Source organism: Copadichromis virginalis, linkage group LG7 (genome assembly GCF_057382275.1).
Source record: "Copadichromis virginalis isolate Kocher_CV1m ecotype Utaka linkage group LG7, C_Virginalis_male_GT1.1, whole genome shotgun sequence".
Taxonomy (NCBI): Eukaryota; Metazoa; Chordata; class Actinopteri; order Cichliformes; family Cichlidae; genus Copadichromis; species Copadichromis virginalis.
The window spans coordinates 8,768,911-8,786,249 of NC_140624.1; the positions used below are offsets into that span (position 1 = coordinate 8,768,911).

Consider the following 17,339-nt stretch of genomic DNA (forward strand, 5'->3'; position numbering starts at 1 on the left):
AGACAGAGTCCGGTTTTATGGGGGTTTATTGGTCAGTAAACTGATATTTTTCCAGATCCGACACACTTTGATTGATCAAAATTTGTTTTCACAAATTCCAAATGAATTTAAGAATTTCACGGGGGTTTTTTTTAGGTTTTTTTTTTAGTTTTTCCAGTTTTCTAAATGTTTATTAAAGTTACTTGGATTCATTCATTCTACACGTCTTTGTTTATACGCAAAATACACGTCATGTATCCTGCCAGATAAACTGCGGCTCTCCCTATGACACATTTTGCCATCATCGGACTGTTTACTGGAATATGTGAATAGATAAAGTGGGAGCAGGTCTCTGCTGCAGCTGATGGAGGCAGTCAGGGGAGTTTCCCTGTTGACAGTAGCAGCCCTGAAACAAGTTAGCCTGTCATCCAGCTAGCTGTGGCTGCACATCACTCACCGGTAACTCTCCGAGCTTTTCAGGTAGCCCCCATGGATCTGAATAATATTTTATCTCAGCTTGAAACTGCCAGCGAAGAGGACATCGAGAAGCTCTTGCAGCAGTATAATGTAGAGGTGAGTCGCGCGTTTGCTCGTTTTTCTTCAACCAAAACAAACGCCCGTGCTAACGTTAGCTAGCCACCTAGCCAGACAGCTAGCTCTGGGTGACATGAACATCTTTCTGGGCTGCTGAGCCGAAATGTTTGGCTCCGTCAAATGAAACTTGGTTTCGCATTAGCAGAGAAAAAAGAACACACACATTGAGCGAAGCAAAAGTATGCAATATGGCCTTATTTACAGCGCAAAGAGTAGAGCTAAAAATGCTAATCATGCATCATCCGTGAAAACTTTGCATGTTTCTCTGAGGTTTCCAACTTTAAATCCGTTTCATAGCTTCTAATATGTGATAGTGCACGCTTGACACGAGTCGATCTTGTTTGCTGTCGACACTGAGCATCCTTTCTGTTGCAGAACACCCAAACCTTCACTTTTGACCCAAAGGAGGAAACCCTGCGGAGTGTGAGTACCATCTAGCCCAGCAGCTTCTTATTACATGAAATGTGTGATAGTGACGGTGTGTGTGTGTCTCTGTGCGTCCTTGCAGAAGCTGTGCCACGGTGTGCTCACAGTCCTCGGGAGACAGGTGCAGCCCAGCTGTCAGAAGACATGCTTGGAGACCCTCCGCATCATGTCCAGAGATAAGCGTGTCCTGGCTCCTGTAGCCACCAAGGAAGGCATGTTGACCCTGGCAGGGATGGCGAGGCTGCGGGCTGGAGAGGAACAGGATGCTGACAAGAAAAGCTCTCAGGAACAGACACTGTCAGAGGAGAACAAGAGGGTGGTGGTGGAGGCCCTAAAGTGCCTTTGCAACGTTGTATATAACAGCCCTGCGGCTCAGCAGGTCTGCGTGGATGTGCAGCTGGTTCGTGGTCTGTGTGCCAGCCTGGCCACGGCCCGTACGTGGTCCCATGAGGTGGGCCTGTTCACACTGCGCCTTCTCTTCCTGCTGTCTGCCCTCCAACCTGCCGTGAGGGGGCTTTTGAGGAGAGAGTGGCATGCTGTTAGACTGCTGACAGAGGTGTTGGAGCACACGCTGGATGTGCGCTGGGTTGGTCCGTATGAAGCTGCCCGTCCAGATCCGCAAGCTGTGTCCATGCCTGCAGAGAATAATGAGCGAGCGATGGAAGCACTCAAAGCCATGTTCAACCTCACACTGTCTGAAACTGGTGGTGAGGTGAGTATGCGGTGGTTATACAAAACAATGTTACAGTAAAGGCTCACTCGGTGCTAATCGTTTGTGACTAATTGCACTACAGTCTTAATCTGAACTACAAAGATCATATATGCTGTTCCCAAGAGCAGCCAAATTGCATCTGTCATGAACTGCTGGTTCTCAGGAAGTCGCTCTTCCTCTCAGTGATTTACTGTGAGTGTGTAACCACATTAACTCAGCCTGAGTAAAAAAAAAAAAAAAAAAATCAGTAAGAATGGCTTTTATGCAAAGCTCCTCTGGTAGCTTTGCATGATTCTCAGTCAGAATAATCCTTATTTATCTCAGGTGCAGCACTACAACAGAGAATGTGTTCATTCACTGTGTGAAACAAGCTGCCCATCCGTTATGCCTGATTTAGACCTTTGCAGGAAATCTATACCATAACTTAAGAAGTAACTGGAAACCCCTTTTAACCCAGTGCTATTGGCCAGTTAAGCCCCGTCGAATCCTCCTGTGCATTCCCAGCTTATTTTTGCCACAGTTTTTGACATTATCAATGAGAGAATAATGGTCATCAACTCGGTATAAGCAATAATAATCATAGCATAAATATAATTACTCACAAAGTTTAGCAGATTCCTGTAAGGAGACTACGAAACTATAAAAATGGATGTGAGGGAATATGCGAAGAAGTGGAAAAACCTGAAGGATAAATATGTTTGCCTCTGTAAAAAAATCTCCCCAAAAACTGATCACAGCTATGAAACATTGTTACATGATCACAGTCTAAAACGGCCCTTAAAGACCATAGTTCTAAAATTGCACAGCAATGTTAAGTCAATATGTTTTCTGATGATTTTGCCCTGACCTTCAAATAAATTTGAGCTGGAATAATATTATATATTAAAGATGTTAACGCCTGATAAAAATCTTATTGGCTTTAAAAGTGAAGCCTATCAGAAAAAGTTTGAGGCTGCCACTTTGACCATCATTAAGGAAAATTTGTCCTGCTGTGTTTAGACCAGTCTGAAGTTAGGCTCATTGCTCCTTTATTACAAAATCAGTAAGTCCTTCCACCCCCACACACACACAGGCCACTCAGTATGAACATGACTTGAAAAAAGGATGATACTTGGTACACATGCTTTTCATTCATGATGTACTTATTGTATGATAATTTTTGCATCTGATTCACTGTCAAACTTGATCGTCTTGTCTGAGGAGGCATTTCAAAGGAGAAACGCGACTGCAAAGGCAGCACCTGAGGCAGTGTAAGTCCTGCTGACGCTACGTTTAGTTTTAAGATTCCCATTTGGCCCTGCTCTCCTCTTAGAAATCCAAACTTCCTCTTCCTCAGTCTCACCACAGCCTCTCTGCTCCTGTCACTATTAGACCAGTAACTCCTCCTCGCGTACTCCTGAGTTCTCAGGTTACTTTTTGTTGTTAAACTAGTTTTTTACTTTCACTTATTCACTTAGTGACGTGAATAAAAGTTAATTAAGGAAATAAAGAAGAAACTTGCGGGAGCTAAATGGTAGATGGTGCTGATAGGAGGGAGAAACAAATGAAAATGACACACATAGTGACCCCTTCATGCCTTTTTATTTTATTCCTACTCAGTTACACAATGGCAGCATATCCCGGTAGTTATAGCAGTAGCTACTTTAATATTAGAATAAAAATAGCCACTTTATTCCGTACCACTGATGCGTACTTGCACGGATGATTGATTAACTGAAGGTTTTAGCCTTTGCTTCCAGCCTCATGCCCTTGTAGCGTAGGTATTTTTACCGTACTGCTTTGCTGTGCATAAACAAAACCCCTGGTTGGACTCGGTGTTTTTGTGTGCTCGGCTCGACAGGAAGACGATCACCAGCTCCGGCTCATTGCTGCCATCCTGCGTCATCTCCTGATGCTGAAGACCGAGACCGAGGAGAAAACGGAGGAAGCACACAGGTGGGAATCTGTTCCTCGCTGATCTTCATATGTTAATAATTTATTGTAGCGGACTGCACCTTCGTATTTGATTTAAACCAATATACTTGTTTGGACCTCTTAAACACAAAGAGGCTCAGTCCCTTTGTGTATCCGTGTCCTGTAGCTTTCATGTGTGAATGAGTTATAGCCTCAGACATGACTTGAAAGTGATTTACATAGAAAAGCAGACTGCATCGCCGTGTCTGTGTAGGAAAATCACCTTGTGAGATTTGCGTGTGTCGATAGCAAAGTGCTGTGTAGTTGTATTTTATATTATCTATGAGCTTTTTTCTGTCATTGTGCGACAGCAGTGTTTCTCATGGTAATTTCACACAAGAATGCCAAGAATGTGTGGTCTTAGCCTGAAATTTAAACAGTGTCATGTAAAAGTGAGTGATGATCCTCTTGACCTGTCAGATTGGTGGCTGAATCAGTCGTGGGAGGTTGACCCATTGACCGACCCAGCTGTAATTTGAATGCAGTGTAACACAGAGCTAATTTGAATAGAAAAGGGTAGCACGAAGGAGAGAGTTAGTTTTAAGCCAAGCTGGCAGGCGTTTTAAAGTTTGTTAGTCGGATGATCGTCAGACTAACACATAAATATTTTCAAATGTAGAGTGTTTTGGTGCTACGCGTTTATGACTGACGGACTTCTGGTATCAGACTCAGTAATTCCTACATCTGTGCTCCCTGGTTACGCCATAAAACTGTTGTCTTTTTAAACTAACCGGCTCAAGGATCACCTCATTTCCAGAACTACTCTTACTATTTTTTTTTCTTTTATTCCTACTTTTATCTCTTTGGGTACCAGTAATTGTAAGTATTGCTAACTTGAGAAAAATAAAGTATTTTAGATGATCTCTGGTGAATCTCTAGTTTAGGAGGTATAGATGTTAAAATGCAAACTTACCACATGACAGAGACACGATTTGTCATATTTTTATTCCATGTGCTCTTTTTGAGCTCCTAGTGATTTTTCTCTCCTTCTGGTCTCAAACTGGAAAGCATTAATAACAACAAATGCGAAGAAAGCAGAAACGTATCAGAAAACAAACAGGAAAAAACTCCTTTATCTGTCTATTGCTGTTCCTCCTGGGTATAGGTCAGATTTGAGTGAAACTTGATTACAAAGATCACTAAACGATGCTTCAACCAAATTATCATTTTTGCTGTTCCATTTTACCAGCATAACCTTTCTGGAGACGACTTACAATCTCGCCAATCGCTTGCTCCTGATACACTGAACAATATTCAGTTTCAACAAATTGGCAAAGACAGTTTACTCCAATTCAATTCAAATCAACTTTATTTATATCGTGCCAAATCACAACAGCTGCTCTATATTGTAAGGTAAAGACGCCACAATAGTAGAGAGAATACCCCAATCACTTGGCGACAGTGGGAAGAAAAAACTTCCTTTTAACAGGAAGAAACCGTTGGCAGAACCAGGCTCAGGGAGGTGCAGGCATCTGCTGTGACCGGTTGGGTGTGAAGGGACGAAGAGAGGACAAAAAACAGACTGTGGAAGAGAGCGAGATATAATAACTAACGATTAAATGCAGAGTGGTGTATAAACAGAGTGCAAAGAGGTGTGAGAAGATGAAATGCATCATGGGAAGCTTCCGGCTGCCTAGGTCTATTCCCATTTAACTAGCGGAGGGTTCATACTCATCTGGACCAGCCCTCACTAGAAGCTTTGTCAAAAAGGAAATGTTTAAGCCCAATCTGAAAGTCGTGACATAAGATTCACACGTTTAAGAAGAAAGAACTTTAGAAAGTACCAAATGATAGGAAAGGTTGAACTATTGCATTGCTATGCATTTCACTTATATATCATTAGACTGTGATGATTTCATTGGTGGGGATTAGGACGGAAGGGGTCCTGTGGGTTAACAGTGCCATGACATGCGGGTGCACTCACATATTTTCATGGTTTCTGCTGAGCATGTCGTCTTAATTCTCCCGAACTCTGACACATTCATTTGGTAGTGAACTACAGTGACCTGTCCCAGATGTTGTTATTTAATACAGCCAATGAGTGAGAAGAAAACATGTCACTTTCTTTCTGTGCTTTGCACCTGTGAATTGTGGTGAATCCTGAGCAAAACCTGGTATGTCTTTTCAAAAGTGTTTTAACCTTTTTGTATTTCGATTTTATTCTCCAAATACCCTAAAACCTCTGGATAATTAAAAAAATATAATGTTTTTAACTGTTTGCAGCCATGCCGTGAACCTGCTGAACAACCTGCCCGTGTCCTATCTGGATGTTTTAATTGACGTCCCCGTGCAGGGAGGGCAGGAGAAATATGCCGGAAAAAACATGGACGCGATCGAGGTGTTGCTGGACTTCATGGAGAAAAGAATCGACAAGGTAAAATTCAACTTCTGTCACGATGACGATGACGCGAGAATAACGGTTTAGCATCCATAAAGGTGTTCTAACTCCACCTGGATGTTTTTGTTTTTATTTATGATTAGAAGGAGAAGAAAGCCTGAATAAAGGTCATGTCCCTCAGGTTCTCCTCTGTTATTCAGTGTCTCCGTCATCTTATTTCTATTAGCTGCGTGCTTGTGTGTTAAGGATATCTATCCAGCCCCTGAGTTTGTGGAGACAGTGAAGTTTTTGTGGTCTGTCACTCCAAGCAGGGGTCCAATTACAAAGAGGGTTTGACTCCAGTACTCAGCCTTTTGACTGAAGGATCCAGACACCACAGGGAGATCCGCAGATATATCAAAGCTCAGGTAATCACGGTTTGTGGGCTCAGCTTTAGAGGCGTGTTAAAATAGAAATATTGATGCACTATTAAGCCTTATATCCTTTTTTTTTGTTTTTTTGTTTTTTTTTAAGGTACTTCCCCCACTGAAAGATGTGAAGAGCAGGCCAGAGATTGGCACCACCATCAGAAACAAGCTGGTTCGCCTCATGACACATGTGGACATGGGCGTGAAGCAGACAGCTGCAGAGTTCCTGTTCGTCCTCTGCAAAGAAAGCGGTGAGTGATTTTAAAATGGAGAAGAAGGGGACGAAAAATGTGGCCTTTTCGGTTGAGTGCAGTTTATGAGAATAATTACCTTAACACATCAGGATTTATGTGTAGCAATACCACCTTTTAGTAAATGTGTTGTCTCGCAGTGGACAACCTGTTGAAGTACACGGGGTACGGAAACGCAGCAGGACTTCTTGCGGCTCGAGGACTTCTTGGAGGAGGGAGAGGAGAGACTCAGTACTCTGATGATGAGGACTCAGACACAGAAGAATACAAATCTGCCAAACCTTTGTGAGTCCTCCACACTGGGATTACAATAAGGTGTCACATATTTAACTGTTGTGTGTACTACATTTGTGCTGCACCGATTCAAAAACTGCTGGTCTAGTAGCTGATGTTGATCCTCCCTCTCTCTTTAAAAAAAAAAAAATTATTTCCTTTTATTCTCGTAGAACAAACTCCAGTAATTTAATCCCAGATATAACAAATAGCTGCCATTAGTTGAATTCACTTTGCAGCTATACATTCAGCGTTCTCATCTATTTCTTTTTTTCAGCATCAACCCCATCACCGGTCACGTCGAGGAGCCGATGCCGAACCCCGTCGAAGAGATGACCGAGGAGCAGAAGGAGTACGAAGCCGAGAAGCTGGCCAACATGTTCGACAAGTTGTCAAGGTAATAAACTAGAGAGCTCGCTAACTAGTAGTGAGGCATGCTTCAAAATCTACAATGTGCTGTTTACAACACTTAGAAAAGTACCAGAGGATTTTCAGTTGCAAAGTTTTTGGACCGAAAACAGCTGTGTGTGTTCTGACTTCACCGCAGTTTCTGATGGACTGAAAAAGGTTTAGAGGTCATTTCATGCTCTGCCTCAAAGCGCAAATATATAAAGCAATCTGCTGTCTGGGAATTTGCTTTTTCATATTTTAGATTAGCTTTGGATGCATGAATGTGTTTAAAAAAAAGTCTGTGTAAAATGGAAAATTCAGTATGATAGATGCCTCAGAAGTCTTGTTGAAATATTTTTTTTCTTTTACCACGCCTGCTCAAAATATAAATACACAGTTTCCCGAGCAAAGGGTCGTGCTGTGTTTGTGTTGACCTTTCCTCAGCGAGCGCAGAGGCCAACGTTAGTTTGCACAGCGCCTGCACAAAAGTAACACTGAGCCCGCTCCCTGCCAACCGAGTCATCGTTGGAAGAATCTCTTGCCTTTTAGGTGTAGCTTCAATTAGGACTGGACTTTGTGCACGCCGCGTCATTCAGCCGGTGTAAATGGAGGAGCTGCTGCCACAACGCACCAGCGGCATCATTACCTCCGCTCCTTAATTATCACCTAATTGGCTCACACAGTCGACTTGTCGTTTCCCTGTTCCTTTATTCTGGTTTTTAATAACACACGTCCTGACTTTATTCTTCTTTTTATTTGACAAGCAAGGCGGTGGTCAGACAAGGAGTGGACTGAGACAGAGGCACAGCTAGACAAAGCTATTCGGGTGGAACGTGGATCAAGAGACGTAGGTGGATAAATGCGCAGGCATAAGAAAGCCGTCCTCGCCTTTGTTGAGCCAAAAGAGGGCGTTGAGCTGTAATGAGGCACGTGCACCCAGAAGAGGAAGATTCCTTTCCGAGGCCGCATCCCCTTTCTTCTCTTCCTCTGCAATGAAGGAGAGGTGGTCCCTTGATGCCGACTCTAAGGAGATCGGTCAGGTCCTTGCAAGAATGTGCCCCTCTAACTGTTTAACTGGTGCTCCAATTAGCACATACTCTGCACCCCCACCCCACCCCTTACACCTGCCAGACTCCCCCCGCCCAGCCCTCTGTCACTCCCGAGGAGGAAGGAAGACATTTTTCGCCCTCTCTAATTGGAAGAGATGATGGCACATGTTTTTGTTTGTTTTGTCACGCTGGTCTGTATTGTAAATGAGCCAGTGATACCGGGTCACGAGATTCTGGTTCTCTTTAAAGAACTTTAACCTTTAAGAATTAAATGATATTTAATTCTAGGAATCAGAAGGAATTACATGGCCATTTGTGTTTGAGTCTGTCAAATCTTTTGACCGATAATTCTCTGATAAATCATCTCGGAGGGAGTGGTGACACACGGTGCAGGTATAATTGGATTAGGGTGAAGGGGCAGCCGTGGCTTTGAGGAGATTAGGCTGAGTACTGATCCTGTAATTAAACTGCCACTGCAAAGGAGGGGAGGGAGGATGGCCAGACAGGGGCGAGTGTCCATGAAAGGAGGGGAGGGAGTTGTTGAGTGAGGGTCCTTGAGTTGTGTATGCAGAACGTGCAGACGCATGCAATTGAAAAGCCCTTTTTAAAAAGAAAAATGTTCTTCCAGCTTTCCTTTAGCATCCATCCAGCACGTCATATCTGATATCTACTTCTTTGTGTCCGCAGGCAGCACGTGATTCGACCGATGGGCGTCAAACCCGACGGGACGTTGGCACCTTTGGAAGAAACTCTCTGCAGTCCACCTGAGGAAAACTCGGACTCAGACTCGGACTAGTGCTGCTGAATATCTCAGCCACGTTTTCCAGACTAAGCCCGATGGGCCCCACCCCCAACAAATCTCGAGCTGTGATTATTGAAGGTGGGTTCTGTAGCTGGGCTTGAATTTGTGCCTCCATCCTGAATGAGCTGCTGCTGAGTGTAGAGCTGTGTCCAAAAACTTCAGGTGCTGGATGGGAAAGTCCCATTTATCACCTCAGGGGCTGTAACTGGGACAAGTGGTAGTGATTAACAGAAAGCTGAACAAATGGTGATGGTGAAAAATAAAATATTTATGTGTAAGTTTATATCAGGCTTTTATTGCGCTTTGCAGGGCAATCAGCTCCTCTTTGGTTTTTCTTAGTGATATTGACTGACGGCCACTTAAATGCAAATAAAGTGTTATTTTGCAATCATGGACTGGACTCTTAGCAAAATCTTAGCCTCTTTTTTTTTTTCAAATAGGACAGGCACTTGCTGTAATAAATGAAATCAAACCAGTCCTGAAGTAGAACGCAGCTAAACATTTCACAGCAGGCTCCAGAGGCTGTCTCGCGCTGAAGCGGAGTCGTGCGTGGCAGGAAGACTGCCGAGGAGGAGTTCACAGTTACTGCTGCATCTTTTGCTTTAGTGCTCCCTGTGGGGAAAGAATATACTTTCTGCTGAGTTTTGCTTCTTGCTGGAAACACTGTTTTGTTTAAAGTGTAGTTTTGGGTGTGAATAAACATTCCTTCACTTCTCTTTTTTAAAAATATATACATATAAAAAATATATGACTAGAAGGTGCACAATTTTAACACGAATCATAGTAAACACTGTTAGCGGTAAAGCTGCTGGTACTGCTGGAGCACAGGACTGATGTGTTTGTGGACGGTTTAAACCTGCAGCTCACTTTGTGTAATCAGTTTTTACCATGGACAAAAGACAAATGTTAGTGGTAGTTCACTTTTTTCTCTCTGGTACTCGATGACGTTATGGAGAAAAGAAAACAAGTTTCATTAAATTTAAGACTTGAGGCAATGCAGCATTCTCCACAGGTCGATGGTGGTTTTTGCCTGTTCGGGCTCTTGACAATGAAATGTGTGAACTACGATGATTGTTTTCTAATCTCTGTTCCTTTTGTCATCTGCATGATGTTGAATCAAAAAAAAGAAACCTATGAAAATGTTGTTTGACACTAAATGTGTGACTTTATATAAACAAAGTAATATATTTTCTGTGTCTTGGTATAATTTAATTCTATGCAGATCTCACATGCTTGGCCGGTTATACCCATAATTTAACTGCTTGTTACATCAGCGTTTCTCATTGTTAATCAAATTTGTGCAAGTTGACTTTACTCTTTTCGATTTGCCAAAGTTGGTTATCATTTGCTGGGTTTCTCATGTCTGTATTTTTCCCCGCATTGCTGTAGATTTGTTTTGTGCTCAGCTGTAAACAATTATTCCACCACATTCAAGTTTTCTGTTCGTGTTTTTCTAAGTGGAAAGCATTTATGAACTGGCATCATATCATTTCCACAAAAGTTAATAGACTGAAGAATAAATGTCTTTTTTTGGACAAAGTGCAAATTACACAATACTTTTATTAAATACGCTCAAAGACAGTGTTATACTGATTATAAAACATTAACACATTACACTGACTTAAAACACCTTAAAATTAATATTTTTGATACAAGGCTCGAATGTCTACTAGTGTTCTTGATGGATGCTGTTTGAACTTGATTAACCTTTTGACGCGTTCATATAACCATGATACAAACATCACATTACTGGCTCTTAGATGAAGAGGTAAGACTCTAATCTGATTAGAGGTTACAGTTAACAGAACAGTCTGCCATGTGAACTATGGATAGTGGAAACTTCAAAATCCTTCAAGTGTCGTAATATTTAGTTGCTTAGGGTGGACGATGCAGAGCTCTTGCTGTCTGTCTCAGAATCTGTCTCCTCGCCACCGCTGCCTGCTGCTCTCTGAGCTCCTGGTATGGACCTGGATGTCTCCGTCCTGCCTTGAGGCTCTGCTGTTGCTCTGATCGGACATGTCTGTGATGGCGGACTGCTTACCAACGCTGGGATGGTCTGCAGAAAGAAATGAAAACCACAGGACTGTGTAACAATCATTCTGCAGCTTTTTTCCTTTTTAACTGAGACATGTATGACCTGTGAGAGCTTTTAGAACCCACTAGTGTTTCCTGGTTCCTCATCAGCTCTTCGATCTCGTTGTTCCAGCCGAGCATTTCGGCAAACTTCCGCACAGTATCCTCCAGGTTTCCTAGCTCCATGTGGTCCCCTCGCCGGAGCGGGACCTTCTCAAAGGGACCCACAGCATGTCGGTTCAGGAGGAGACGTGGCACAGTGGAGCGCACCGTGTTCACCAAGCTGGCAAATGGCTCAATCTGAAACATTTTATTTAACATTTAATGGAATGTGCCTTTACACAAACAACCTGTTTTTACTATGATATCATATTAAATTTTAATGTTTACCTGCAAAGACGTGCCCATAATGATGAGCAGGTCAGCTTTTGGGAAATCTTTAGTGTGCAGGAAATACTTCTGAGGAAGGTCCTCTCCGAAAAACACAACATCCGGTTTGACCGTTGCGGCACAAAATGTGCATATGGGGACGTTGTCATTCATTATCGCCCGCTGTTAGACAAAAAACACGCAGGAAAGATTAACGTGGCATCAAGCGCATGGGATTCATATATAATATAAAGAGGCATACGAACCTTGGCCTCCTCAGCGGGGTAAGGAGTGTAGCACAGGTGACACGAAGCAGTGGCAAAACTTCCATGAGCTTCTACGAGTTTTTCATCAGGGATGCCACACACTGAAGGTTTTCAAATATGATCACATTAGGAGCGAAACAGGAGCATTAATGCAAACAATCTGAGTTTGTCCTATTTGACTTTTATTAAAGTCAGACAATAATGAGGGGGAATAAAAATCTTACTCTAGCTCCCTCAAGACAAATCTTAACATCAGGCGTGCTGACTGAAATCTTTTACATAACAAGATATTCCACATAGTGAGGGTTTATAATTATTGTTAATTAATTGTATTTTTGGTGGGTTTTTAGGGGGATATCTAAAAGCTGTTTTTTTAAGCACAGTGTTGCATTTTGCCCAGATGTCTCTGTGGATTTCTGCTTCTAAACTTCTTTAAAAAACAAAAAAAGAAACTAATTATAACATTGATTTTAACTGCTAAATATACTTTTAGGCCAAGGAATTCAATAACAGCAACAAATTAGCTTGAACCGACTATGACACAGGAGAACGGAGAACAGGCAGCCAGCTTTGGGTCCTGCAGAGCAGCTGTCACCAGTACCTTTGTTTGAATATGAACTCTCAAAATGTGCTGCTTTAGAGCAGTGACGGACTGAGTTCTCACCTTCTTCTGCATTCAGCTACAGAAAAGATGCCATTGCAGTTGAGGGTTGTCTTAATGTTGATACGCTGCTTGTAAAGAGAAAGCCAGTGTTGATGGCGTTTCTTCGATCGCTTATATAAAATCATCCACAGAGCACAGATAACATCACTTGCTGTACGGGGGAAACCTGTTTTTCCTGCACTGGATTCCTTGGCCTTGAAAAAGTAGATTTAGCTAAACTCAATTTTTTTTTTTAGCTGCAGCCACTTTGTAAAACCCGAGATAGCCGCTACATTGACAAATCCCCCACCAAAAAGGTAAATTAAATTACACATCTTCTCTGACTAATGCACTGAAGAACTCACAGATAGCGAAGTACACTGAAAAATGAAAGCTACCAAACAGCAGTGGACAGGGAGCCCCTTCAAAGACACCTTATTGTTAAATCGTCAAACAACAACCCTTTACAATTCATCCCTGCTGGCAGATGCTTCAATAAAAAAAGGCAGCCAAATCTTCCAATCCTGTAGCTGGGTTTTTCAAAAAGTCACATTAATGGTAATGAGGCATCTCGAGCTTAAGTCAATGCACAAACCACTGGGCAGCTTCAAAACAACACTGATGCTGTAGCCCAACTGTTTCTCACTCACATTTCTCCAGTCCGTCGATGTTCTGGGTGTACAATCGGAGCAGGAGGCCTTTGTGATGAAGCATGCGGATGAAGTAGTGTATGTAGTTTGGACGATGGCTGCCAGGATACAGAGCCTTAGCCAAGGAGAAGAACGGCTGCGGGTCATTGGAGAAGTAGTCGATGTTGAAAATGGCTTCTGGGTATGGGATGTTATACTTTTCCAAGTTTGCGTAAAGACCTGTTCCTGGAGTCCTGAAAAATTGGTACATTGGTACATTCTGAAACACTGATTTTCTGAGGTTCAAGTAATGCAGATAAAAGTGAGCCAGTGGTGGATTTCTTCTTATGGACAAGAAGGTTGAGCTGCTACACAGCTTTCACAGTGAAAATCTGCAGATTGGTGAGGTTTTAGACACCAACCTAAAGTCTGGGATCCCACTTGCTGTGCTGATTCCTGCTCCAGCCACCACCACTACGTTCTTACAGCGGCCGAGCTTCACCAGCCGAGCCACAGATGCCAGGCCTCCCTGGGATGATGACTTAACAGCGGGCGAAGATGGAGCAGTCTGATCAGATCTTGGTGCAGAGGGCTGAGGTGCCGGCACAGAATCACTGCTGGCTTTGGGAACCTTTCCTTTACTGGAGAAAAAGACAGTGTGTGCTTTACTTTGCAGCTTTCATTATTTCTTTTTATAGTCTCGTGTCACATGGACCACACCAACATTACTTTAGACAGTTATCAGTCAGGCCATACCGCCAAGGAGGTGTAATCTGCCCCAAATTCATTATGTTTCCGCTCATTGTTGCAGGACTCTCTTCAGCACTGTGAGTCCTAAACTCCTCATGAAGTCCGTGTGTCATTTTTGTTTCATAAAACAGTGCTGAACTTCAGTAAGTGCATGTGATGCAAACACTGGCTGTTAAATCTTTCACCTGGTGGCTCAAATAATAGAGCAGTATGTAATAGTAATGCAGTGACTTCACAGCTAGTGAATGGTCCTACATCCTGCATGTTCTACTCAAAGACCACAGGCACCTCAACCAAAAGGAATCTCAAACAGATCTGTGATCTTCAGCACAAATCCAGCATCCATCAATATTTTATTACAATTATACCTGTCTGAGAAGGCCAGCACGCCTCAGAATGTTAACACTAGGGCTGGGTCATATTATAACGTTCACGGTAATACCGGTATAATGTTAGGCGACGATAGGAAAATGAAATATCGCGATAGAATATGAGTAAAACGCGCACGCGCAGTGCCTTTGTTTTCATACGCACATGGCCGATTGTTGAGTGAAACAGATGAACCAGAATTGGTTTGTAAAAATGGTGCAACTTCCGTGATGTGGAACTGGTTTGGTGTTTGTCCGTCAGATACACAACAAAGCACATTTTTTGCAGAACATGCAAGCGGCCGTCGTTATTGTCGTATTTGTCGGACTAAGATGCTCTTAAATCTGGGAGTAATCTGGGTCCTAAACTCCGTACTTTCAGGTCAAGCAAACACTGCAGCATCACTGAGAGTTAAACTGTCTAAATTCTTTCATCTTTAATAAAACGATCAGCATTGCTGCTTTACCAGGTGTAACTATGAAGTTTAACTTCCAGGCATCCATGAAAACAAAACTAACGGAGTTAGAAGTTAGCAGGAAGCTAGCGGAAGTAAGCTCGCTAGTTTTGCTAGTTACCTAAGCATGATATAGCATGTTCTGACTGAGAGATTTCTGGAAAAATTCAAAGGTACAGCTCTGCTATCACTTCCAACATAAATGAAGACAAACTACACAGCAGTGAGGTTTGTAGGGTTACTGAAGTTGGGCTAGCTGGTATATAATGATGTGCTACGTTATCGCTAGCGACACAGCTATGTTAGCATAACATAAACAGTGAAGCTGGAGGACGAACACTAACACTTTTCCACTTATAAAAGTTAATGTGAAGGTTCCTCATGGTTAGAGACAAATGCAATCGCATGGCAGGATGCTGTAAATGCCCCAAACTTCAGTCACGAGAACAACTGAGATAATCCATCCACAATACGAGGTTAGTCATTAATATACTGCAACAACATGGGAATAGAGCAGCTGCCAGAGAATTCAACATTAATGAATCAATGGTACAGAAGTGGAGGAAGCAAGAAGAATGAGTTTAATAAAGTTTGATTTATCTGACTGCTTTGTTTCGCGTAATGTGCCTTATAATCCTGTGCACCTCATGGTCCGAAAAATACGTACTGCACACTGCAGTTTAATGTTGCAAAGCACCTCTTTTTAACTTCAGTGAATATTATACATGGTTATGCTCAGTATATGTCAGCCCATTTCTACTGGAAATGCCTTTTGGTTAAACTTTCAGCAAGGAATTTGCATTTGCACTGTTACATTTTTATAAAGCTTTAATGTACATAAAAACCAGCTTCTTGTTTAAGTGAAAATAAATGGAAGGTTGTCTTTTTGCGCTAGTAATGTTGTGGAGTTGTATTTTGTCTCGCATCAATTATATCGTCGGTTATATCGTTATCGCAAATTTTCAAATATATATCATGATAAATATTTTTGGCCATATTGCCCTGCTCTAGTTAACACATCTTTAAATGACAAAATATTCATAATTTCATCTCTGTCACGTTTCCCAAATGTTAACCAAAAGTAAAACCCACAGAATCAAACAAAAGGATTTAAAACTGAGTGTAAAGAAACCAAGACTCAAGACATTTTGGTGGGCGTGGGCTGAAGCATACTTTTAAAAATAATAATTAGTTCATAGGCAACCATTTCACTGCTAGACAAAAATACTTGATATGAACACTTCTGTACATAATGATGATGATCATGCCTCAGTTTTAAAGCATATTAAGGCCACACTGCTGCAACACTTGCACTCCAATTTCTTGATCATATTATGTTTTTAAAACCTGATTATTTTTATTTAGTGCTCATAGCATAGTGACATTTCTATGTATATATTAGTAAATGAGGGCCATTGTCTTGATGTTTCCTGATGTTCCTGTGGAAAAATGGCTTGAGAGAGCCAAAAGTTCTCCAAGACACTGAACATTTTCCTATTAATTAATACACTGCTGTACTGGACTTGTGTGATGTTAAGTGGTTTTCTTTATACAGGATCACTGTTACATGTCCTTACCCTGTAAACAAAGCATCCTGTCCACTCACACTCATCTGACTGAGGTTCTGAGCCAATGCCGAATCAGTTTGCTTCCTCCTTTGTTTTCCATACAGGCTCGGCCCGGAGTCCGGGGGCTCTATGTGGTTGGTGTGCCTGGCCTGAGAGCTGCGGGTTATCCTGGTGACTGAAGCTTGGGAGGTCTTTTTATCCCAGCTGGACCTGGACCTGTTCATTCCAACACCTGTTGGCGAAAACAATACACAAATTAAACTTCAGTGACTGTTCATGAGCTGTAATTCAAATTTCTTCCCTCTGTCTTATTTGTATGAGATTTGTCTGTGTACTGATAGCACAATGGACATTTTTTTTAAAGAGGCAATTCATAAGCTTGTTTTTTTTTTCCAATGCACGTTTTCCTTTCAATTCACATCTTTTTCTGCTAATTAGTTATGAATGTGTATTCTCTGATTTTCCTTCCTTCTCCTCCCATATTTAAAAAGCTGTTACACTCAAATCATCGGGGCATCCTTTTCTCTTCAGTTCCTCTACACACTGAGAAGCTGAAATGTTTTAAAACTGTCAACTCTTGAACAAAAGGTAATGACTGCAATATATTTACCCCCCCAGCAGCTATGCCAATACAACCCACAGCTGTGGCAGCTTTACTGTTCAGTCGAAGCAGAGAGAGGAGCTGCGAGGTGGGGGGTGAGAGTTAAAAAGAGGGGGAGCAGAGGTGAAAGAGAAGCGTAGGTTGACTGTGTGTCAACAAACCCAGCTGGGAGAGAAAAGAGGATGCCCCCTAACAGCCCCCACAAATGGGCAGACAGGGGTGAGGGGGTGTTCAGAGATAAATGATACAGAAGCAGGATTCAATAAAAGGTAGCAGAGGAGAAGAAGAGGACAGAAGGGAGGAGGGGGCTTCTCCTCAAAGCTATTCTAGGCCTTCAAAGAACTTCCACGAGGAATGACCACAGAGAGGTTGTGAACAAGAAAACAAAAGATGTACAACCCATAAAACAAGTCCATTTCAGAAAGCAATGGGAGCAGCAGGGA

The 17,339-nt window shown here is 42.3% G+C and overlaps 2 protein-coding genes across 4 annotated transcripts; one reads left to right on the forward strand and one right to left on the reverse strand.

Moving 5' to 3' along the window:
• Positions 1-235: 235 nt before the first annotated feature.
• On the forward strand, positions 236-16,462 carry ric8b (RIC8 guanine nucleotide exchange factor B). 3 transcript variants are annotated; one of them, XR_014921168.1, is made up of 11 exons: positions 236-552; positions 949-996; positions 1,082-1,711; positions 3,552-3,646; positions 5,888-6,038; positions 6,311-6,409; positions 6,516-6,660; positions 6,801-6,945; positions 7,211-7,330; positions 9,060-9,252; positions 16,400-16,462. XR_014921168.1 is itself a non-coding variant. In XM_085461521.1 (10 exons), the coding sequence occupies exons 1-10, from the start codon at positions 469-471 to the stop codon at positions 9,166-9,168; spliced, it is 1,626 nt and encodes a 541-aa protein (XP_085317647.1). In that variant the 5' UTR covers positions 236-468; the 3' UTR covers positions 9,169-10,316. The 3 variants fall into 3 exon arrangements, 2 of the variants coding, with proteins under 2 accessions (XP_085317647.1, XP_085317648.1); XM_085461521.1 differs by lacking the exon at positions 16,400-16,462 and having other exon boundaries at positions 9,060-10,316; XM_085461522.1 differs by lacking the exon at positions 16,400-16,462 and having other exon boundaries at positions 6,314-6,409; positions 9,060-10,316.
• LOC146704399 (NAD-dependent protein deacetylase sirtuin-3) lies at positions 10,715-16,519 on the reverse strand. Its single transcript, XM_085461523.1, has 7 exons — positions 16,305-16,519; positions 13,577-13,795; positions 13,176-13,408; positions 11,883-11,983; positions 11,638-11,799; positions 11,335-11,547; positions 10,715-11,230 (listed from the first exon to the last, which is right to left on the reverse strand). Exons 1-7 carry the CDS (start codon positions 16,517-16,519, stop codon positions 11,042-11,044), a joined length of 1,332 nt encoding a protein of 443 aa, XP_085317649.1. The 3' UTR covers positions 10,715-11,041.
• Between the last annotated feature and the right edge of the window lie 820 nt (positions 16,520-17,339).

Coding starts and splice junctions, on each gene's coding strand:
- ric8b (XM_085461521.1), top strand. CDS start 469: ATGGATCTGAATAATATTTTATCTCAGCTTGAAACTGCCAGCGAAGAG. Junction 553..948: donor TGCAGCAGTATAATGTAGAG/GTGAGTCGCGCG, acceptor TTTCTGTTGCAG/AACACCCAAACCTTCACTTT. Junction 3,647..5,887: donor AAAACGGAGGAAGCACACAG/GTGGGAATCTGT, acceptor AACTGTTTGCAG/CCATGCCGTGAACCTGCTGA.
- LOC146704399 (XM_085461523.1), bottom strand. CDS start 16,519: ATGAACAGGTCCAGGTCCAGCTGGGATAAAAAGACCTCCCAAGCTTCA. Junction 11,984..13,175: donor CATCGACGGACTGGAGAAAT/GTGAGTGAGAAA, acceptor GAAAACCTTCAG/TGTGTGGCATCCCTGATGAA. Junction 11,231..11,334: donor TGAGGAACCAGGAAACACTA/GTGGGTTCTAAA, acceptor TTCTTTCTGCAG/ACCATCCCAGCGTTGGTAAG.